The sequence below is a fragment of the Trichoderma harzianum genome (genome assembly GCF_003025095.1).
Source record: "Trichoderma harzianum CBS 226.95 unplaced genomic scaffold M431scaffold_19, whole genome shotgun sequence".
NCBI lineage: Eukaryota > Fungi > Ascomycota > Sordariomycetes > Hypocreales > Hypocreaceae > Trichoderma > Trichoderma harzianum.
The window spans coordinates 217,590-240,117 of NW_020209267.1; the positions used below are offsets into that span (position 1 = coordinate 217,590).

The 22,528-nt window shown below is 48.9% G+C and overlaps 6 protein-coding genes across 6 annotated transcripts; 3 read left to right on the plus strand and 3 right to left on the minus strand.

The window, feature by feature from the left end:
- Window positions 1-443: 443 nt before the first annotated feature.
- Window positions 444-1,784, minus strand: M431DRAFT_524762 (hypothetical protein; the record flags this gene model as incomplete). The annotated part of the gene is made up of 5 exons (XM_024920589.1): window positions 1,405-1,784; window positions 1,218-1,332; window positions 1,074-1,138; window positions 602-1,010; window positions 444-511 (listed from the first exon to the last, which is right to left on the minus strand). The coding sequence occupies exons 1-5, from the start codon at window positions 1,729-1,731 to the stop codon at window positions 444-446; spliced, it is 984 nt and encodes a 327-aa protein (XP_024768963.1). The 5' UTR covers window positions 1,732-1,784.
- Window positions 1,785-3,219: 1,435 nt separating this feature from the next.
- On the plus strand, window positions 3,220-6,569 carry M431DRAFT_126556 (hypothetical protein; the record flags this gene model as incomplete). Its single annotated transcript, XM_024912288.1, has 2 exons — window positions 3,220-3,462; window positions 3,522-6,569. The coding sequence occupies 2 exons, from the start codon at window positions 3,220-3,222 to the stop codon at window positions 6,567-6,569; spliced, it is 3,291 nt and encodes a 1,096-aa protein (XP_024768964.1).
- Window positions 6,570-6,974: 405 nt separating this feature from the next.
- M431DRAFT_10165 (hypothetical protein) lies at window positions 6,975-10,877 on the minus strand (the record flags this gene model as incomplete). Its single annotated transcript, XM_024911334.1, has 3 exons — window positions 6,975-8,062; window positions 8,135-10,355; window positions 10,413-10,877. The coding sequence occupies 3 exons, from the start codon at window positions 10,875-10,877 to the stop codon at window positions 6,975-6,977; spliced, it is 3,774 nt and encodes a 1,257-aa protein (XP_024768965.1).
- Window positions 10,878-12,130: 1,253 nt separating this feature from the next.
- On the plus strand, window positions 12,131-13,963 carry M431DRAFT_126562 (hypothetical protein; the record flags this gene model as incomplete). Its single annotated transcript, XM_024912289.1, has 5 exons — window positions 12,131-12,430; window positions 12,562-12,656; window positions 12,708-12,807; window positions 12,887-13,280; window positions 13,351-13,963. 5 exons carry the CDS (start codon window positions 12,131-12,133, stop codon window positions 13,893-13,895), a joined length of 1,434 nt encoding a protein of 477 aa, XP_024768966.1. The 3' UTR covers window positions 13,896-13,963.
- Window positions 13,964-14,359: 396 nt separating this feature from the next.
- Window positions 14,360-16,562, minus strand: M431DRAFT_277156 (hypothetical protein). Its single transcript, XM_024913991.1, has 4 exons — window positions 16,023-16,562; window positions 15,774-15,951; window positions 14,621-15,720; window positions 14,360-14,555 (listed from the first exon to the last, which is right to left on the minus strand). Exons 1-4 carry the CDS (start codon window positions 16,457-16,459, stop codon window positions 14,381-14,383), a joined length of 1,890 nt encoding a protein of 629 aa, XP_024768967.1. The 5' UTR covers window positions 16,460-16,562; the 3' UTR covers window positions 14,360-14,380.
- A 1,376-nt stretch (window positions 16,563-17,938) lies between these two features.
- Window positions 17,939-21,696, plus strand: M431DRAFT_97859 (hypothetical protein; the record flags this gene model as incomplete). Its single annotated transcript, XM_024924967.1, has 3 exons — window positions 17,939-18,665; window positions 19,638-21,354; window positions 21,417-21,696. 3 exons carry the CDS (start codon window positions 17,939-17,941, stop codon window positions 21,694-21,696), a joined length of 2,724 nt encoding a protein of 907 aa, XP_024768968.1.
- Between the last annotated feature and the right edge of the window lie 832 nt (window positions 21,697-22,528).

The following is a 22,528-nucleotide window of genomic DNA, read 5'->3' on the forward strand; positions in this document are numbered from 1 at the left end:
ATGGAGAACGCCGCTGGTCAAACTTCTGGTCTGATTACTGAACCATTTACTGGATTCACAAGGATTCAGTGTCAACTGCACACGCAGACTGCGCCATGCTGGAGACGGCGTGCGCTTTGTTGAAGTGGACAATAAAAGTCACACAGAGTAAGCCGCTCAAGTTAGCTTCTGCTGTGTCTAGGATTTTGTCGCGCTTCCTTGCATTCACATACCAACACAGGTGCCGGGGCGGAGGATAGCGGACTTCCGCGCCGCTTGTTTCTTTAGCTTCATCGTTAAGGTTATTGACAATTGAGCGCGGAGTCATTCACCGTACAACTTGAATGTGGCTCATTGTAATTGGATAGTCGATTTAGCTTGCTGCAGTGCTATTTCCCAAAAGATACAAAGACACCCCCTGACGTTGATCACTCTCACTATACCACGTTCCCTAACGGTCATTTTTATGCGTTTACGATGATCTGATTCGTGGTCTTGCTTTCCTTTTCATCTCCGAAGATGTTGATATTCCCTGTTTTTAGCAGGTCAGTCAGTGCTTTGCATAAAGCTGAGGATTGAATCCTGCACGTCTTGTCTGGGGTAGGACTCATGCTCCACTTACACTCGCATCCGGGAAGGTTGAATCGTTGGGGGGTGTCACCAAACTTGTCGAGGTCTCGGATGGCTTGGTCATCAAGTCCGACTTCCTGGAAGTTTTCCAAGATACGCTCCGGCGTGACCGATTTTGGGATGACGGTGTGGCCGTCAAGCTGAGACCAGGCGAGAATGACTTGTGCGGGAGTGACTGTCTTGCCCTGGACCTTGGAGAGACGCTCTGCGATCGCCTTAACTTCCGGGACGTTGACGAGCAACGGCAAGCCGAAGAAATTGTTTCCAAATGCGGAATACGCTGTGATAACGATGCCCTTCTCCTTGCAGTAGTTGATCAGAGGAGGGTTGGGAATACGAGGGTGTCGCTCAATTTGGTTGACAGCAGGAACAATGCCCGAGTCGTTGATGATTGCCTCCAACTAGTTACAGAAATGACTGTGTGAGCGATTGAAGCAATATCTTGATATGGTGGATCAACTTACGTGCTCAATTGCAAAATTCGAGACACCAATTGAGCGAACCTTGCTCTTAGGTAACTGAGTCATGGCTATAGCAAACAGGTGTCAGTCAGACATCTCGCTCTACTAGAGACTTATTTGAGCTCAAGACAGGATTTCCGCACTTACCCTTCCATGTCTGGCAAATTGAGACTTCATTGTCGAGGAGGATTACGCCGCTTGCAGATTTGGGAATGAGTTCATTGCCCGGGGCAAAAGCAACTGGCCAGTGTACGAGGTAAAGCTATCATTGTTCAGAGTTAGTCGCGGTCCTACTCTATCAATTGCTCCAATTAACTGCATATTAGGCACTTACATCAAGGTAATCAAGTCCCAGCTCTTGAAGAGTGTCATCAAGCGCGGGCTCGACATCTTGCGGCCGATGGCTGTTGTTCCACAGCTTGCTAGTAATGAAGATATCTTCACGCTTTAAGCCAGGGATTTCCGCAAGGGCCTTCTTAATTCCCTTTCCAACTTCGACTTGGTTCTCGTAGACCTTGGCGAGATCAAGATGCCTATAGCCAATCTTAAGGGCCTCATAAACACCTTGGCCAACGACACCAGGGGCGGATTGCCAAGTGCCGTAACCCAAAGTTGGGAACTTGTGGCCGGTGTTAAGGAGAACGGTGCGTCCGAAAGACATTTTGATGTTTGCGCTGTCAAGTAAAGGTGTGAATAAGTCGAGTGAATCGTGATGAATGATGGGATTTATTGAAGAGATCAGAGGGGATCTTGTGGTTTTTATCTACCCCGTTCTAAGTTCTATGCTCTCTTTTGTGTTCTCCATTTTAAGGATTTTTCAGCAACTATACCGAGATCATTAGGAGCTACCTATCAGGATCATGGCAACTAGCGCGAGGAGATTGAAGTCATTGGCTTCTCAATGATATCAGCTCCCAGTTTGGAAACCCCTTAAGCCGCAAACATGGTAACTTCATCCGTCGCCATATTTCGAGGCGCTATAGATCCAATGGAGCTTCCACGTCTAAACTCCCGCCGCCTTTTCTAAAGACAAATTTATTATATCAGAATCCATCAACTGATGTCACTAAGTCAGCCTTTTACGGAATTTCAAAATACTAAGGCATCTCCATGGTGGAGACATGTTGCTCAGGTTGTTTCTAGAATGAAGCTAAGAAATTACGGTTCACATGCCAGCTTTGCCAGGTGAGGAGAAGCAATAGGCAACCAAGGCGAGCTTCGACGCTTCGTAAAGCACGCTATGCAACTTCCTCCGTCTCCACTTACTTTAATGGTAGGTATGCCGAGTGCTCTTATATCCGCGTGTTAAAAAGTGGACAGCAGTTGGCAAGAAAGAGACTATTACAGGACGGCGGCCAGGAGTCATCACCGGTTAATGTTTGTACCGAAGCATAGATCGGACACAGGGGGCTGCAATCGTTCCAAGATCTCAGCGTTTACCTGCAGCAGAAAATAGAGTCCCCATTAGACTATCCGGCATTAGTTGCTTCTTTGTGAGAAATGCCGCTCCCAGCAAGTTCACACCTTAGGCGTCCTGCGTGTATAAGTCGCGCTGGATATGTAAGCCTACTTAACTATTCACAAGCCACCGACGCCTGGCTCCATGCTAGTTGTAGGGACCATCACCTTAATCTCATTTTGTTTCCTTCGTCGTTTATTGCTTTTAAGCGACGGATATTTTCCTTCTATGCTCAATCATGCTAAGCTTTGAATGGCCCCAAAGTGCATCTTCTTCAGTGAGTCTGCTTGGAAGAACTAAGTAAGATACCGTACTTGTACTCTGAATTGTCAATACCTGCCATAGAGAAGCATGGGCGTCGCAAACAAAAAAATTATGATTTAAGCCCCTAGCAAGAATTTTATTGCAAATGATACCGCTCAGACAGTGTAGATTACCTTCTGCTTCATAGACTTCATAATTATCATCCTGTAGAAGTAAAAAGTTATTGAATTTTAAACGCTACTTCATTACGCATGAAGCACCTGCGCTTCGCTCAGCCACGCTAGAACCATTGTGGATTGGAGTTCTTATCAGCGAGCTTATCGCCCCGCGACTCTCAGTCTCAAGCAAAAAAAAAAAATTCCCATTGCGACATGCGCTCAACACCAAGCACACCAAGCCGCGGTGCACGAGATGCCGAGTGACACCATGGAATCAAGCTCCAAGCGCCGCAAGATTGGCCATGAGGGCGGAATCCGCCACTCTGGCCTTATTGACTTTGAGTCGCGAAACACGGCCCGCGTCAACGCTGCTAGCACCTTTGTCTTGCAGACGGATGAGCTGCTGAAAGAGGCCAAGCCAAACTACGAAAAGGCACTCCATGGTGTTGATGGCCAATTGCACCGACTCAAAAGCATAATCGATTCAATTGAGCCTCACGATCCTAGGCCGGTGAGTTTTACACCAGCTCGAGAAGTAGAGAGCTATCAAGAAGTCCTAACACCATTCAGATTTCCGAGGCCACCATCAAGTTCGAAAAAGAGCATCGCATCGTTATTCCGTTTCCCGACCCAAAGCCAGCAAAGGATGCCCCATACAAGGTCTCTTATGCACCTCCGTCACAATGCAACGTCGTTGGAAGCTATGTTTCTCGGACAATGATCAAGACGCAGTCCGAGTTTGGAATCGATATGGTCGTCCAGATGCCCGCCTCGTTATTCCAAGAGAAGGACTACACAAACATGCGATACTTCTATCGCCGAGCCTACTACATTTCGTACATTGCCGCTCGTGTGCGCAAAGAGTTTGCCGAGGATATGGAACTGAGCTTTGAGAACCTGAACGAGAACCCTCTGCTGCCGATCGTCGTCCTCCGACCAAAAGCTTCGAGCGATGGAAGCGATGAGCGAGAGACCAAGAAGAAGGCCAAGAAGTCATCTTATAGCATCAAACTTATTCCTTGTGCTCCTGATGACTTATTTCCTTGGTCCAAAGTGACGCCAAAGTCGAACAATAACCGATTGGGCGAGGTGGATGAAAAGAAGGCCGCTCAAACCGCAACACCGTTTTACAACTCCACTCTGAATGCCGAACGAACTTTTATTCCTTACTTACGACTCCTCACCCATCTCAAAAAGGAATGCCCTGCTTTCCCGGATGCTTGTATCCTCGGAAGGACGTGGCTTCAGCAACGTGGCTTCGGCAGCGCCGTCTCTCAGGGAGGCTTCGGCCATTTCGAATGGGCGGCCATGATTGCTTTGCTCTTGCAGACAGGCGGAAGAAACGGGCAAGCGGCTCTATCGACCTCGCTGAGTAGCACCGAGCTTTTTAAGGCAGCACTTCATTTTTTATCCACAACGGATCTCAGCAAGAAGCCGTACACATTTGGCTCTTCCAGCGTTTCCGTGGATACTGTTCGAGAGGCCGGCCCTGTCATGTTTGACCCCGTCAGACAGCTCAACCTCTTGTTCAAGATGACTCCATGGTCGGCTAGCTTGCTGCAGACTTACGCAAGATCAACTACCGATCTCCTTGCCGATGTCATGGCCGACAAATTCGATCCAACCTTTATCATCAAGGCGGATGTTCCGTTTCAAACATTTGATGTCATTTTCGAGATCCAGAGCTCCGATGTAGCGAAATTTTCTGAAACTGCTGACCGCAGGGGCGCAGTGACCAACTTCTGTCTCGAAGCATACAAACACCTCAAGCGGGCGTATGGTGACCGAGCACAACTTGTACAATTCCAGTTGCCTCAGAGAGGACACTGGTCGCTGTCCAAGCCTCCAGCCAAAGAAGTCTTGCGTGTCCTTATTGGCGTCATCTTTGACCCTGCCCACATGCCAAGACAGATGGAGTTCGGTCCCCCTGCCGAAGAGCAAAAGGAAGCCGCAAAATTCCGACAGTTTTGGGGTGACAAGGCTGAATTGCGACGATTCAAGGACGGCAGCATTCTGGAGTGTGTTGAGTGGTCCAGTAAGCTTCCGCTGCAGATCTGCGAAGAGATGACCCATTACACTCTCCAGCGGCATTTGAAGATTTCAAAACACCAAGTGACAACCATCGGCGGTGCCTTTTCTTCCATCATTAGCCTTTCACATCTAGACAAGTCGGCCTTTGATTCAGCCAGACAGGCATTCCAAGACTTTGAAAGAGATATCCGCAACCTCGAAGAATTGCCATTGCACATCAGACAACTCTCCGCTACGTCCTCGTCCGCGCGCTATGCGTCCATTGAGCCGCCGTTGGTTGGTTACCATAAAGGATCCATCGAACTCATAGACGTGAACCTCTACTTCGAAGCATCAAGCAAGTGGCCCGAGAATCTCACAGCCATTCAAGAGGCAAAGGTCGAGTTCCTTCTCGACATTGACAGGAGATTGAGAAAGGCGAATGAAAAGATCAGCACCTACTTGGGCCGCGAGAACAGGGAACTCGGCATCGAGAATCTGGCCTTCCTCGACATCATTTATGAAAATGGGGCAGCATACCGGCTGAGGATACACTGCGATTTGGAAGAAAAGCTCCTCGAACGGCAAGTCAAGAACAAGACGCTCGAACCTCGTGTCCGCGAAGAAGCCGAGGAAGCTTTCGTGAAACTGAACTGGTTGTACAACACTCTCCCGCTGCACACTCAGACCATTGCAACATTCTGCACTCGCTTCCCGCCCCTCTCGTCAACCATCCGACTAGTCAAGCATTGGTTCAACTGCCACAAGCTGACCGGCCACATCCGCGAAGAGCTCATCGAGCTCTTCGTCCTTCATGCCTTCCTCCAGCCTTACCCCTGGAAGCAGCCGTCATCCGTAGTCACGGGCCTGCTACGAACACTCTTCTTCCTTTCAAAATGGGACTGGCGCGATGAAGCCTTGATAGTTGACACCGGGGAGGATCTCTCCGAAGACGATCGCTCGTCTCTCCACCACGAGCTCCAAACCTGGAGGAAACGAGACCCCAACATGAACGACAAGGTCATGTGTGTAGCCACCTCCCACGACCAATCCGGCCTCGCATATACCCGCAACGGACCTTCTAAGCTAGTCGCCTCACGCATGACACATCTCGCAAAGGCAGCCTGCAAGCTCGTCCGCGAAAAGGGCATCCGCCTCGACCCGTCTCTGCTATTCGAGACCGCCCTCCAGGACTACGACGTCCTATTCCACTTGTCCTCCAAGGCCATCAAATCCATCGTTCGTGAAACGGCCGTCGAGTCTGGCGGAAGAAAGCAGTCTCAGTTCAAGAACCTCGATGTCCTGACGGCATCCGTCCCGCTGCCCATCCGCGCTCACCCGACAGACGTCTTTATCGAGGAGCTTGAGCGTGTATATGAAGACACGCTGCTGTTTTTCAAGGGCAGCGCAGATGATGGCGTGGTGGCAGCCCTTTGGAACCCTAGACTGCAGAAGCAAAAGTTCAGAGCAGGCCTGCCGTACAACTTCCACTCCGTCAAGGGTGACGGCGACCAAGTCGAGCTGAATCGCAAGGCCGTTCTCCTAGAAATTGCGCGAGCGGGAGGAGAAATGATTAAGAAAATCGAGGTAGCAGATGAGGAAGAGTAAATCAAATTGGCCGACAAGCCATAATTTTTTGGACATGATTTGTATATAGCACCCTTCTACGTTAAAAGGTCCAATACAAAATGGACATGGCATTTTTGTCCAGCTTATAGCGGTTTCTCAACCAACCAGGAACCCTCTTTTCTTCATTAGAATACTACAAAAACACTTTGAAAAATAAATTTCCAGTTCGTCAACCTGGTTTCTTCCATACTCAAAAACGCCGTGCCATGGTATAAAGTGCATATGTACAGAATGTATCCCATCCCGCCTACAGTCCAGCCTCCCCCCGGCCAATCAGTTCATGTGTTACAAGATTATCTTCTTTCTCTCCCCTTTCCATATCTCATCTCTGAATTCGTCGCAGCATGTCTATCTTTTCGTTTCCAATCTATTGACGCTCGCCTTCTATCGTCCCTTCTTTTGCTCCACTTGTTGCATGGAAAAGGAGCAGAACTTGTCCTTGATTGCAACAACTTCGTACGTACCCTCCTGGCTAGCCTTGACGACCTTGCTGTGTTCGTACGAGACGTCGTGTCTAGTCTCGAGTACGATACTTCGCTGTCCCTTTTTGGCGTTGCTGCTGCGTGTGTAAGTGAATTCAAACGGAGGGGTGCCCCAGAATTCAAAGAGGATGTCCACCTCGTTTCCTTCATGGATATCCACTCGAGAGTGCTTACCACGGCTGATCTGCACGCTAGGTAGAGGGTGGATGGTTTTGGGAATATTGACAGCAGCACGGCATTCGCTTGCCTTGTCGGAGATGCTAGTGATGATAAACTCGCCAGGCTTCTCAGCAATACGCCGGAAGCTGGTAGTCTGTGACTTCGCATGCCATTGGCCGTTGAAGTCGTAAGCAATGTCAAATGGCGGAGTGCCAGAAAGGGTATAAGCAATACGCTCGCCAATGCAGTAATCGTTGCGAGACTCCAGTGGGTATATTGATGGGGCGTCGTACAGTTGGACTTGGATAGAGGGCCCGCCAATGTCGTACTTCCTCAAACAGCCTCGGGCATCGCGGACGGTGCGGATGAGCAGCTGCTGATTGCCAAGGCGGAGATGCTGTCGAGGAATAGACATGCCATAAGAATTGGTTTGAATGGAGGGAATTCTGTAGGTTTCCGGGGGAGATCCGACTTGATGCTTGATTTCCACCTCGACGTTGAAGGGAGGAACACCGGTAAGAGTGATAGGGATCACGTCTTCTTGCTCTTGCTCCTCCAGACAGTATTTGAACGTCTGGCCTGGCTTGGAGAAAGTTGCGGACGGCTTCGCGTTCACACGTTGCTGAACTGTCAGGGGGTTGAAATGCTTATCTGTGTTGTAGAGATTATCTGCCAATCCAGAGAACTTGTAAGTGTAATCGCCAGCCTTGGACGTGTCCATGGCAACAGCAGCCTTAGACAAGGCGGCGTCGAAACGTCTCGAGCTCAGCGAAGCAGCGCCCTGTACTGGCTTATGTCTGACCTCGTATTCAACGTGGTATGGAGCGGATCCTGTATGGCTAAAGTCAGCATGCCGCGCACTACTCGGGACCCGTCTACTTATGACGCCAAAAGGAGGCTTACCTTTCATCTTGACTTCAAATCCATCAACATCACCTTCACAAATCTCCTGCTTGATAAACACGCTGCCAGCGTCTTTGATGCTATTAGACGGGACGATGGTAATCTCTGGTCGAGGAAACCAATCGACTTCAAACTTGGAGGCTGAGGGTTCAACGGTTCCAGGGCATTGCTTGTCTACAATGTCAACAAGCTCGTAGGTGCCTCGGGACCTAACTAAAAGATAATCATTTGGTCCGTTAACGGTCTTGGTGATGATATCGGTCGGTCTAACCAAGTTTCGGTAGGAGACAGTCCAAGGAGCCTCTCCCTGAAGGCGGAGGGGCAGGCGAAGAGCCGTATCTTCAATGGCCAAGATGCTGTTCTTTTGCTCAATCAATCCGAAAGCACCTCTAGGTCGCTGGCGACGCACAGAGATTTTCAGTTGATCTTGCAAGAAAGTTCGGCATCCTCGCTGATCCTGGACACTACTCAGAGCAAGAATGTATTCTCCACCCTTTGTCAGAGTTGATGTCTGGATCTTAAAGTGACTATCTTCAATCTTCGTTGCACGTCCAGGCTTGCGCTTGCCGTCGTGGATGATTTCCCATTCCAAACTGAATGGTGGGTCTCCAGCAAGCACAACGTCAACGTCCACTTCAGATTCGAGACATGCGTTGATTGTCTTCTCGGGGTTGGAAATGTACGCCGACGCAGCCGGCTTGACTACTTGCTCCAGAACCTTGTCTTCACCTGTCAGGGGTAATCCGGTGTAGACATCGTCGTCGATAGACTTAAAGATGTACTTATAACGTCCGGCCTTTCGAGGAACGAGCTCAATCTGAGATCTCAAGGCATCCACACGGTGGGCCTGCTTTTCAACACGTCCATCGGAGATAATGTCGTATCGTACGGTGAATGGAGGTGTGCCGACAAGATCCAAGTCAACGCGGAGACCAACAGAGTTGCCAGCGCATTTGTCGGGTATCTCCTCAGTTCGCAGATTCAGGTGAGGTTCCAGGGGGTTCAATAGCAAACAAGAGGAAGGCTCGTCCACTTCACCAGCACAAGATCCGCTTGAAACAGATTTCAACGTGTAGAGGCCAGGCTCTGACACCAACGGCTTATCGAGAGAATTCTTGGCAAAGTGCTTTCCAATCGAAACCTGGTCACCGTGATCGCCGCTGTTTGTAATTGAATCGATAGGTGAAAACTCCCAGGTAACCTTGTGAGAAGTATCATCCACGGGACCAGGGAGGCCAAAGCTGATGGGTAGTTTGGTTGCACGACCCCTTGCCACCTTGATGGGATTTCTCAAATCGCAACCCTGCATGCGAATCTTGGGTCGCTCTTTGACAGAGAATTTCTGGGTAAGCGATTTCATCTTGAGTGCATCCAGCTCTTCATATGTATCCGTATATTTGACAACGTTACCAAGAGCATCATATACCTCCTCAACCGAATACTCCCAGTCTCCAGTGGTAGCCATAGACTCATTAAGTTGCACAGTGACCTGTTGAGGCTTGACCCAGGATACGTCGTCGCCGTTGTTAAGGTCCAAGCCGGAGGTGCTGACCAGTGGCGAGGTAAATCCCTCTGGCTGCAGACTCTGAAAGTGGAAAGCATGGCTTTTCCCGTTGATTGATCGCGAGTATTTAATCTTCAATGGTGGCGTGCCGACTACGTCGAGCGACAAGTTGGACAAATCATGAATACATCGGTTCGGAGAATCGGCTGTTCGGATCTTGGCTTGTGGGCAAGGCACCACATATGTATCCCTGACTGGTCTCTGAACCTCGAGCTTATACTCATCCAAAACCTTGCTTAGTCGATAGATGCCTGGCTTCTTGACTGGGTATGTCCAATGAAACGGGACATGATCAGGGTCCGCATTGTGTTCCCGAATGATCTTGGCCACCTTGTTTATTTCTCGGTTCGGAATCTTGATGATTTCTTCTTTGCCAGTATCCAGGTCAAGACGAAGAATTTCGATTTCGGCAGGGACAGTGGAGTTGAAGAAGATTGGAAGGGAGGCCGAGGTCTGGGTTTTGGCCGACAAGCAAAAGGGTGTATGGTCGGGGTTGAGAACGGCAGAACCTTCGGGAAGAATGTTGATAGTTTGCTTTCCCATGATCAACGAGTGGTTGTTTAGGATATTGGAGACTTTAACGTGGTGTTCGGAGACGGAAATCTCACGATCGTAGAGGACTTTGGCAACACCGAGGAGCCAACCTTGCCATGGAAGCTAGCTCTCAATTAGCAATCAAATGCCGCCTAGATAAATCGACGCGGGTAGACGTACCGGAATGTTAAACATGAGCATGTAGTTAGTCACTAAGTGAGATGCAAAGACAGCGGTAACCACGAGCTGGGAGAGTTCCAGCCATGGTATCCTCAGCTCCGGGAGCCCAAAGAGAAAAACAAAGTCAATGAGAATCCATTTCAAAAAGAGCCACCAAGAGGCATCTCCATCCTCCACCACTTGTAGCCAGTCGTAGAGTTTCCACGCCCACAGCAAGACGTAAACAGCAAAGGCGTACAATCGTTGTTGTGGCGCATCGAGGAGCGTCAAGGGAATGACGGGCTGGGTGCTGGAGATGCGGGGAGCTGCTTTCTCCTGGGCCAAAGGCAGCTTTGGGTTTCTGTTCAATCCGAGTTTTGAGCTAAAGGCATCTGCCGGCGGCTCGTTGTCGTCTTGCAGCCGTCGTCTGGTGGCGGCAGTTTGGGTTGCTGGGAACCCAGACCGCAGGCGATGAGTCGCGCTCATCGCATTCCGTGGTGTTGTGAGATTGTGCGCAGAGGCATCGGTAGCAGCAGCAGCGCACTCGTAGGGCCTTTGCACGGGGGAGCAAAAGCAGACGGAATGGCGTTTCGCTGATGGGCTTGTGTTGTCGCGTGTCTTTGGGCGAATTGAGTTGGAGATTTGGGGTGCCTGGTGGTTGGACCAAGTTTACCTAATTTTTCAGTGGATGCCCTTTTTTGGCGGTTGAAATGCCGACACGTCCAGACGCGACTTCTGTTGGCTCACTGAAACGGAGCACCTGGAGCTAATCAACAGCGATGCCGTCAGCGGGGTTAGCGGGTTTCTATGCCGAATCCTGTGCTCTGATTGGGTGAAAAGACACCAGGCTGTCAACGAGCTGTGAATTCTAGCCACTCAACGAGCTGGATTCAGTTCTCTGCCAGAGTGCTCCTGTCAAGATAATGGACAAGGCGGCTTGAATGTACTTGGTCTCTACCTACAACGAGGCTGAAATAAATCTACTCTCCATCTTTCTCCTCTGTAGCTCTCATTAGCAAATACACAGCAAAGAGACATATTATCAGCATCTCGTGATGATCGCTCAATAGCTTCTATTTTCAACGATAACAACGACGCGTATTTGCTTGTACTCTCTCGTCTAATCACAGGCAGAAGATCGGCATTGAGTACCCGTCATTATACGGAAAGTGACGGGGAAGGCGATGATGATTTGAGCGATACGACAACTGAAGAGACTCATTTCGTCATTCTCTCACGCCGAATTCCTCCAGGATATGCGAGTTTCCTCGGTGAATCCTTATCATGGCCACCAGTTTATCACACAGGTCCGTCATCAGCAAGTAAATGCCCTGAATCAGCACCAAGCCCTGAGGCATCCAATTCACCTCGTTGCCTCATTGCTTCTTCACATCAACCAAGTCCAACCCCAAAACATACACACCAATTAAAGAGAAAGGAATGTTTGAGCCCGTCTGTATTACATAGCAGGACAAGAACAGATGCCATCTCCAAGTGGCAAAGAAGCTACATTGATTTCCCAACTCAATCTATCGCACACTCATCTTTGCCTCAATCAGCTGAGCAACTTGTCCCAATTTGCGAACTTCCTTCCTCATATCATCTTATTCCTTCTTATTCTTTTTTCTAACACATACCCCTCTTTACTCTGCGTATACCAGAGAATTCGATTCCCGAAAAGCCACCCGACCTTAGTCCACTCATCCCTTCACCACAGAATCCTGGCTTGGGTAGCAAAGATGTCTAATAGTTTTAGGATCAGTTCGCCAAAAGACGCAGATGATGCACCTTCAGAAAGGCCTCTTCGCCGATCTTCCCGGCGGGCCGCATCCATCGCTGTCAAGGCTCCAGAAGCATCCATAGAAACCTCATCTACCAGTAGCTTGAACGAACGACGACGAAATCCTAAGCGCAAGGCGGCCGAGGCTGCAACAGAATCATTAAACTTACCCGATAATATGTTAGATGAAGCACTACGACCTCTCACAACAACGGATATTGAGGAGTGGGAGGGCTGGGTTGAGCTTGAATCTGAACCTGTGAGTTACAGCCGCTTACTTTGCTCCCAGTCGACGCGATGAAAGGGATGGGGTCCGCTCAACACGGCTATAATGTGATGAACACTCGCCGGATGAGACATCAAAGCAGAGTACTAACAGATAGCTCTTAGGCGTTCTTTAATACCATTCTGCAAGACCTAGGGGTTAAAGACGTCAAGGTGCAAGAACTCTTCAGCATTGACCAAAGCTGGCTAGATACACTCCTGTGAGTTCTAAGAATGCTATTAAGAAGGTTATAAAGCTAACATGCTTGCAGGAAACCGATATATGGCTTGATATTTCTGTTCCAGTATACCTCCGACGCAGACGAAAGCGAAGGGGAAGATGAGACAGGTTCACTGTGGTTCGCCAACCAGGTAAATGTCCACCAAACCCCGTGTTTTATCTATTTTTAGCGATTTCATGTCTAATTTACATAATTTCGAATCAACTTAGACGACAAATAATGCCTGTGCTACATTTGCTTTACTCAACATCGTCATGAACGCCCCAAACATTGAACTGGGCGACAAGCTTCGAGAATTCAAGGAGGAGACCAAGGATCTCAACACCGTTCTCCGAGGGCATGCAGTCAGTAACAACAAGTTTATGAGAAGCATCCATAATTCCTTTACCAGGCGCATGGACCATCTCAATGCCGACCTCTGCCTGGAACATGCTGTGTCACACGCAAAGTGTAAAAAGGCAAAGACAAAACCCAAAGCCGCAAAGAAAACCAGCAAGAAGACAAGAGTGGAAGAGTCATATGGATTTCACTTTATTGCCTATGTTCCAGTAGATGGGTACGTCTGGGAGCTGGATGGGCTCCGTAGCAAGCCCCATCGAATAGGTGAGTAAACCGATGAAGCAGCCAGATCCAAGGCTCTCTAAGAACTAATTAATATTCAATGTTTTAAAAGGTCCAATTGAATCTCATGAGAGCTGGACAAACATTGCAAGGCCCCAGATTGAGGGTCGAATATTACAATATGAGGAGAGCCAAATAGCCTTCAATCTCCTCGCTCTCTGCCAACGCCCTGTTGCGTTGCACTCTCGCTCCATCGCTCAAGTAGCCGCATCCATCCGCCTCCTGGAAGATCAAATGAAGGACAACCCTAAATTCGCAGATTTAATCAACGGCCAGCTGCCGGTCTTGGAAAATCCAGCCGAGTTGTCCGAGTTCAATCTCCTGCCCTCCGATATCGAGAACGCAACGTTTCCCAAGGAGATAAAAGCAGAAATCTTACGTGTTGCGAGTAATATTGACGAAGCTTATGATCTATATCAGCGGCTTGCAGTCGACTTGAAGGTTGCTATTGGAGAGCACAGAGCCGAGATGATTTCTCTCAGCGTGGATGAGCAACGGGTCAAGGATCGTAAAAAGGATTTCGGTCAGGCTTTGCACAGATGGGTGCAGAAACTCGCAGAGAAAGGCGTACTTGAAGAACTTATCGAGCATTCCTGAGATTATTGTACAATAGACGAAGGGGGAAGGGGGGGGGAGCAGAAATGGGCGAGGGGTAGTGAAGGATGACGGGGTCTCGAGTATTGCATCGACTCATACAGCGAGCCTACGTTGGGCACATTAAGAGATGCTTATAGTAATTCAGTGGTACAAATGAGAGAATGAAACTCAAGTGGATGGGTATCAGGTGATAAATATATATAATGTATCCAAAGGTATTCCTTCACTTCGATGAGGAAGTGGTATCAAGTATTCTCTATTATGAAGCAAGTGATCCCAGAATCCAAGGAAAATAAAGAGAAGCAGCGAAGCTCGCCAAACTTCTCGCCATACGCCTCCGATAACAAATCCGACTCCAGTCTACCATCACGTCATGCAACTCATGCTCAGGGGTATATAAATCTTGTAACAAAAAAGATAGGGGGAAGAAGAGCCTGCGCATGACAGATCCTAAACATCCCAGCATGAAAATTTCACCCTCAAGCCTAATCGAGTGGAAACTCCTCTCGAATATTGGAGATGAACCTGCAGGTGTCGGCGTCAAATCTCTTGAAGAATTTCCCGGCCAGGGGAAACATGCCCTCTTTAACGACAGTAGGGTCAGAGACAAGCTCGACATTACGCAGGGCCACAACATGTTGTTCGGGCTCCGTTTCAGTTCTGTGGAAGTGTAAGCGGAATAATTATAAGGCTAACAGGTTTTCGAAGGATAACCAGAGACTTACATGCACATAAAGCAGAGTGAGTAGTGAGAGCTAGTTGGACTGCGGTTGTGAATATACTGAAGTGAATCCTCCCGAGACTGTTCTTGCGCGTTTGCTAGTTGAGAGCCCCTTTCATGCCAGCTGGTAATAGCGCCAAGCCAGCCATATCGACGATGCCGGAACACTTGGCCAACCTTGAACGGAGGTCCCCTCGGATCATCGCAGAGGTCTCTTCGGTGTACAAGCGGGGCCATGCCATCAGCATCTCGTACAAACTGCCAAAACTGCCAGGGGTTGCCAAAACCAGCGTCGATATTGCGAGGGAATCCGTCTCTCGGGTTGATGACACTACTATACAACGGCCACAGGTATTTTTCGACCATCCATACATCCTCAGGCCAGGCCCCGGGGAATCGACGTAGAAATTTCGCCAGTCGCTCGAGCCACGAGGTGTTGTTCGGAGGGGTCAACAGTAATGTAGCCCACGAAGCAGCGTAAAGACAGGCATCAGCATTCATTCGACTGTCTCCGTGCATAAGCTGGCTAAGCTCAGGATGTGCGTGGTCTTGCATGTCTGATATCCTTGCAAGAGTAGCTCTGATATTCTGTGCTGTCCGCATAGCCATAGTTGATGCTGGGACGGGGGCGAGAAACAGGGCGGCGTGCTCCCGCAAACCTAACCGGGTCAACGTCATTTGGAGATATTGCAGTTGAATCTCGTAATCGCTCCCATACGGATCGAGAAACATGCACTCCGGCGGTGCTTCCAAGTCCTCCACAATCTCACCGTCCAAAGCATGTCCAGGTGGCGAGTACACAATAGCATGTACATGAGTTGGAAATGCGCAGCACCGAGCATCGATATCGAGTCGCGATGCCACGCAGCAGAAGATGGCGGTGGAAATGATTGGGATGGACTCGTGGTCTGGGTGACGCAAAGCTTGGCCGATTAAGCAGTTTCTCAAGTTGCGATAGTTCCTCTCTGGGTTCTGTACTCCAGTGAAATTCTGTGCGCGAAGCCAGCGGAGCAACTTCAGTGCCTTTCTGCGAGTTGACCAGTTTTTGAACTTTGGATGAGAAGATCGAAAGGAAGCCGTGATCTCGTCAAACATTCGTGTGATCTCAACAACTTAGCAACGGCTACATTAAGGAAGCATTGGATTAGGGGACATACATCATCAAGATCACCACGCTGATCATGCAGCACGAATAGGTCAAACGCGCCAAGAGCTCTTTCAAGTTGCTCTCCTGCTAGCCGTACGCTGGACGGCTGGGGGGACAGCATAAGTGACTGCCATTCTTGAATAGCAATATGCTTGTGGATCGTGTCCAAGAGCGCATTGCTATAGTATCTACACCGCAGTGTGAGTTTGCGAGATGGTTCGAAAAGGGATCACAGGATACAGAGGCTAGAGAAGCGTACCTTCTGGCCAATCCATCTTCAGCAGAAGGGGATGTTTGACATTGCTCCAAAAGAAAATCTTTGGCATCGTATCCGATCTGGCCTATGATTTCGAAGCCTCTCACGCGGTTGACCTTGGTCCGGATGATCTCATCCAACAAAGCGGATACTTGCTGGCTGCGAGCGCTTCTGAAGATGAAAAGCTCTTTCCAGTCCGTCTCTTGAGCCAGTGCCGCCGCCCTCTTGTGAAACCTGTGCCGTGGGTTCCAGTACTTGAAAGAGCTGCGGCAATGGTGCCTCCATAGAAGGGGTTCATTGGCAAGGCGATAGAAGCGATGGGACACTAACTGAACGTTGTAAAGGTTGTCGTAAGGCGAGAGATAGTAGAGAAGATGGCCGATGATCTCGTCGGGCATCTGGTCTAGCGATAAGACGCCATGGTTGTGATTCTGCTCCATAGCTGCAGTGATCCACAGTATATGTGAGATGATGAATGCAAGTTTTCAAGACCCCGGATGTTGTGTCTCAGCGACCTTCAAGACAAAATTGCTCCTCTCGCCGCCCTTTCTATCGTGGCGAGAAAACAGATGACAGCGGGCTCTCGGACGTCAACATCGATGCGAAAACGAGGAGCGTTGGTGCCCTCTGCTCTGTAGAATGAAAGATGCCAATGCAAATTGGGATGGCCAAACCCTGGCATTTATGCCCGGATTACTCGCATATCGGTCATTGCGACGGATCCTTGACCTTTTGCCATGCATTCCGCCTTTCCCCGCAAACGAGATTCTTGCATCTATCGGGGAATAAATGCAATAAACCGACTTTCACCGCGAGAGGTAGTTCGTGGCGGATAAACGCCGGCACTTGCATCGTCCCTCGAGAAAGTTTGGATTTGCATTTACTGTGAAATAGATAAGGCATTGAATGGCAAAAGCCAGAGCTCAGTTTCCATGGATACCAGTATCTACGTAAACACTATATGAAGCGGCAAAGTAAATAATTGAGTCATCGAATACTCTGTAGCCAAAGGCCCAAAATCTTGTACAAGCCTTATTCGGGATACCCCGCCATTTTTGCCCAACTTCACACTGCAGGGTACGTACAGTAGTGGTGGTGTAAGATGGGAAAAATCCCCCACATGTAAATGTCTGGTTGCACTTCCACATTTGGGGTGTAAGAGACTTTACTCTGTGGACGTCAACCTTCTGCACATATCTAAGGTGTGCAGGATATTCAAGATACTTGAGTAAAGGTGACAAAACACTTTATGATGCATTTCAATGAATTCCCTTTTTCTTCACCAATTGTTATTGTCAAATAAGTGAACAAATTCCTGTACCAGGGAAACATCCATGTTAGTCCGTACCTAGCAGTGTAGCTCTCCGATATACAAGGGAGAGACCCAAAATTGATAAGACGTTTTAGTTTATACCAAGAAACTTGCGTTTACATACAAATTGACTTGCCAAAAAGTAAATCATTGTAAAAACCCAATCTCAGCCAAGCTCAGAAGAATAATTGAGTTCATCATACTCCAAGGAAAAAGCCACCAGATTGACGCTGAACTTCTGCGGCGCTAGTCCTAACTCGGCATGAATGTAAACAAGGCTAACGCGATAAACAACCAGCACAGATTCATATTTAACCTCCTCGCTCCCACGCGAAACCCTGCCTTGAACATCCCACGCTCTTGTCTCACGGCTCAGTTTAATTCCTCCAATTTACTTGTGCAAACTGCACGCTATTCGCAATATTCGTTACCGCTACTCTACACCTTTCTTCGCTCTCCGAATTCAGTCACTATTCATCGAGCAGATCTACCTCTTGCGCTCTACTTGGCTTCCTCCCACAACAGGCGTCGTTATAAAGCTTGACCTCGAATCACGTCCACGACCAGCTCGCACAATCCATCGACTCCTCCATAACTAGCCGCCAAAATGGCCCATCATGCCTTTGGCGGCGTGCTCGACACACCACGAAGCAATGCTGGTGACGCGACATATCTTAACCGACTGCCCGATATCTCAGACATTTCTCCCGAGGCATCATTTATCGCTCCAGACAAGGATGACGACTTGCTTCACCGACTCCGCAATGGCAGACGCTCCAACTTCAGAACCCCCCGCCGGAAAGGACCGCTTGCGGATCGTCCAAATCTACCGTCGAACATTGGAGGCGGAGAATTTACACCAATGCTCAAGTCCGCTACATTGAACAGCACGAGGAAGAATGGAAAAGAGAACAATGCCGTAAGCACCACTCCAGCTGCACTGAGGACCATCGACGAGGACGAAATGACACCACTTCCGCGAATGGACTTTTCCGTCTATTCGAACCACAACGCATCATATCTCGATACACCACAAATTGCCAGCAGCATCTCTTCGACGCCGATAGGTCCTCCGCCGCGCAGGAATGGAGATATGGGTCCTCTGCAGGACGGCAAGCAACTATCTCTAAGAGAGCAAGAAAACGTCATTGACAAGATCGAGAAGGAGAACTTTGGTCTCAAGCTAAAGATTCAATTTTTAAATGATGCCCTCATGAAATCAGGCCCTGGCTATAATGAAGCAGCTCTCAAGGAAAACACGGAGCTCAAAGTGGAAAAAGTCACAATGCAACGCGAGCTTCAACGACTGAAGAAGCAGATCACCACTGTCGAGCGTGATCTCGAAAAGTCTCGCCATCGAGGGCTAGAATTGGAGGAAAGCGCAAAAAAGAAGCATGCCAACTCCATTGATTTCCAAACCGAGATGGACACATTACGACAGAATCTCCAAGATCGTGAGACCGATATTGAGGAACTACAGCGCCAGATTTCCGAGGGCCAAGATCAGGATGACAGAGTAGAGACTCTACAAGACGAGATTGAGGATCTAAAAGCAGAGATTCGTGAGAAGGAGGTCATAATTACAGATCAGGAAGAAAGACTGGACACGTTACAACAGACACTGCAGGACTTCGAATCCGAGATGGATAAACTTCAAAACCAAGTTTCTAATGGCGAAGACGGCGAAGAGCGAATCAAAGAGTTGCAGGATAATAATGAAGAGCTTCAAGCCGAGCTCCAAGCGCGCGAGACTAATATCAATGAACTGGAGGCCAAGATTGAGGACTTTGAAGCCGAGCTTCAAAATCGCGACGCCAATATCACTGAATTAGAGGGCACGATTGAGGAACTTGAAACCAAGCTCATTGAGAAGCAAACTTTACTGAGAAAGCGGCAAGAAGATGTAGACACACTACAACAGAACCTCCAAGCTGTCGAGTCTGAGCGAGATGAGCTACAACTTCGGGTTTCCCAGGGACGAGGCCATGAAGGCCAAGTTCAAAGCCTACAGTTTGACAACAAACATCTCAAGACCGAGCTCCGTGAGAAGCAACGCATCATACAAGACCAAGAGAACAAGCTTTACGATCTCGAAGAGACGAAGAGAAAGCTGAATTCTGCCTTGTCCCAAAAGGAAAAGGCAGAGATGGTTTTGGACGAGTTCGAGGAAGAGAGAGCGAATGTGTCCTTCATTCCCAAAGGGCTATCTCGGCAGCGTGAGCAGAGAATTGCTCAACTTCAGGCAGAGTTTGCAGCATTAGAGAAGAAGGCGGCAAAGCTAGCCATGGATAACAACAATCTCCAAGCGACCGTACAAGAGTATGCTGCAATCGAGCAGGAGGCCGCAACACTGCTTACGGAAATCGAAAAGCTCCAAGCAGCCAACGACAATCTCCAAGCGGTCAACAAAGATCTCAAAGCGACCAACAACAATCTCCAAACTACCAATGACAATCTCCAAACCACCAACGACAACCTCCGAGCTAACAATAGCAATCTCCAAGCAACCGTACAAGAGTTACGACAGAAGCACAGCCCCTTTGAACAGAATGGCTTCGGGCAGAATGGCTTTGGACAAAATGCTTTTGGGCAGAAGATTGGTTTTGGGCAGAATGGTTTTGGACGCAGCGGCTTTGGGCAGAGCAACTTTGGGCGCAGCAGTTTCGGGCTCTTTGGGCAAGGCCAACAAGATTTTGAACGCCAGAAATTGGAGGCTGAAGTCTACAGTCTGGAAAAGATGCTTTCAGAGGAAAAGAAAAAGGGCCTCGACCTCCAAAAGTTGGAAACTGAAGTTCATAACCTGGAGAAGATGCTCGCAGAGGAGAAGAAGAAGAGCGGCGAAACCGAGGAAGAGATACGAGCCCAGTACGAGGACGAAATCCAGAGGCTAGACGACGAGATCTCGAATCATCAGGCGGAGATTTCGAATCTCAGGATGGAAATTTCCAACCTGGAGTCAGAGGTCGAGGATCTGAGGGCGGTGATTCGGGAAAAAGACAACCTGTACGATAACGACAGTACAGAGTGGGAGGCTGAAAAACGGATGTTGCAATCAAGGCGAGACCAAGCCGAGCAAAGGGCTGCCGGTCTTCAGCGAACAGTAGACCGTCTACGCCAAGCTGAGGGCTCTCTCTCCAGCAAGGAAACCAAGCTTCAGGAGGTGATGCAGAGCGAAGCTGATCGCCACCGAAGCGAGGAAGGCGTACTCAACCGTCAAATTGACAGTCTTCAGGAGGCCTTGGAGACGCGCCAGGGCCTTTTGACTCAGATCCGCAGTGAGCTATCTACTGTACGCGATGAGCTCCGCCAGACGAAGATCGACTATCAGGCGCAGGTCAACCGAGTGGAGGAACTCGAAATCCGCGGCGCTGCCGAGAACAAGGCATCGCAGACCATCAAACAGCTCCAGCAAAAGCTCATTGATATCGAAGATGAAAAGTCCGCCATGGAAGAGCTGCTCGAGAAGGCAGAAGAGGATGCCGAGGAAATGGCAGCCCAGCATGAGCTCGCTATGCAGCGCGTTGTACAAAAATTGGAAAAGGTCAAGCGTGAGCGTGATGCGGCCTCTGCATCTCGGACGGAATCCAACAAGCAGAGCCAGCAGTTGCGAGTGAACCAAGCTGAGCTTGAAAGCCTCGAGCACGACGTTTTGCAGCAGGAGAAGCTCATCGAAAACCTCGTCGCATCAGAGGCCGCCCTGCGATTGAAGCTCGAACGCACCCGCAGCGAGCGGGCGGCGTATCGCGTGAGCGCCGAGAAGCTGCAGAAAGACCTTCAGCTTCTGAAGAGGGAGGCCCAGGAGGTTCAGAGGCACCGTCACCATCGCGGCAGCGCCGACGAGGTGCTGAATACCATTGTGAGGGCGGCCGAGAACACAGAGGCACAACACAGACAAAAGTCGAGCGACATGATGCTCCAGATGGAGTTTATGCATGCTCGGTGGGAGCGTGAAGCGGCTCTTCGAAAGGACGTCTCATACGCAAAGAAGTTCGTTCAGCTGCAGCTCGATGTCGCAATGGCCTGGTATGTCATCATCCCCCCTTATTTTACAATTCTCGTAAGAACATCTGCTGACTTCTTTACAGTAACAAAGCTCAAGTCCGTGAGTTACAAAAGGCCCGCGCCTACGTCCTTCAAAGCCGCCATCCCGTCTCTATACCCGAACTTCCCGCACCCACCCAGTCTCCAACAACTCTCAAGGCCTTCCTCGTCATGGCCCGCTTCATCGCTCGCATGCGCATCGCCGCCCGTAAGTGGGCTCCTCAAGAAGATGTTCGCAAACAGCTCCGCCTAGATATCAGGGAGAAGCGTCGTGATAAGCGCATGAAGCTTCTCAGCGCCGTCCCTGTCGAGGCTCTCTACTAAAACATGTGTTGCTAAATACATGCCTGTGGCATATCTAATGCCTTACCTCCCAATATGTTTTGGGGAGGAAAAGATACCCATATATATCTTTCTATTCTCTTGTCTTTTTTTATTATAATCATGGTTATTTTTGGGAGGGAGTTGATCCTAGAGTTCATCTGATTCCTAGCGCTAACGACTTCTTTTTTTCATGAATTGCTTGCAAGAATACGGTTTTATGGATTGGTGATGAAGGTCAACTATGTACAGGATAGAATCATCTCTTTGTTTTTTTGGCATGCATCAGGATGGAATCGCCCGGTTGGATTGGGCTGACGGTAGCAATGGCGTTGGGGAGGGGAAAGACACGGTCTTCTCTACACAGTTTGAATATTTTATTGAAACAGCTCAATGTGGCTCATTTGCCTAAATATGGTTATCCTATCACGTTGATTACAGTGATCGTCATATATAATAATACTTGGGGACATTATGCGTAGCTGGGTGTTAAAAAGGAATATCTCCCAGAAGCCTGTCGAATAATTCAACACACATACATGGCAATATTGTATTTACGAGTAAAGTGACATGCTTGTAGGTAGTTCAGTTTAACGACTCTTTATGGATATTTTATGCTAGCTAATTGCCACGTTCTCGATATATCGTATGCTAGCCCGAAAAGAAATATTTTTTGTTTTCCAAATGTATTCCCATTAATAAAGACCGGCCGTAATCAGGAAGACTAAAACAAGGACAAATCGAAGAAGAATAAAAAAAAGTAATAATCAACAAAAGACCCAAGGGAGAAAAAGAAAAAGAGACCAGCTGGATTTTCCAAATCCCAAATCCGATG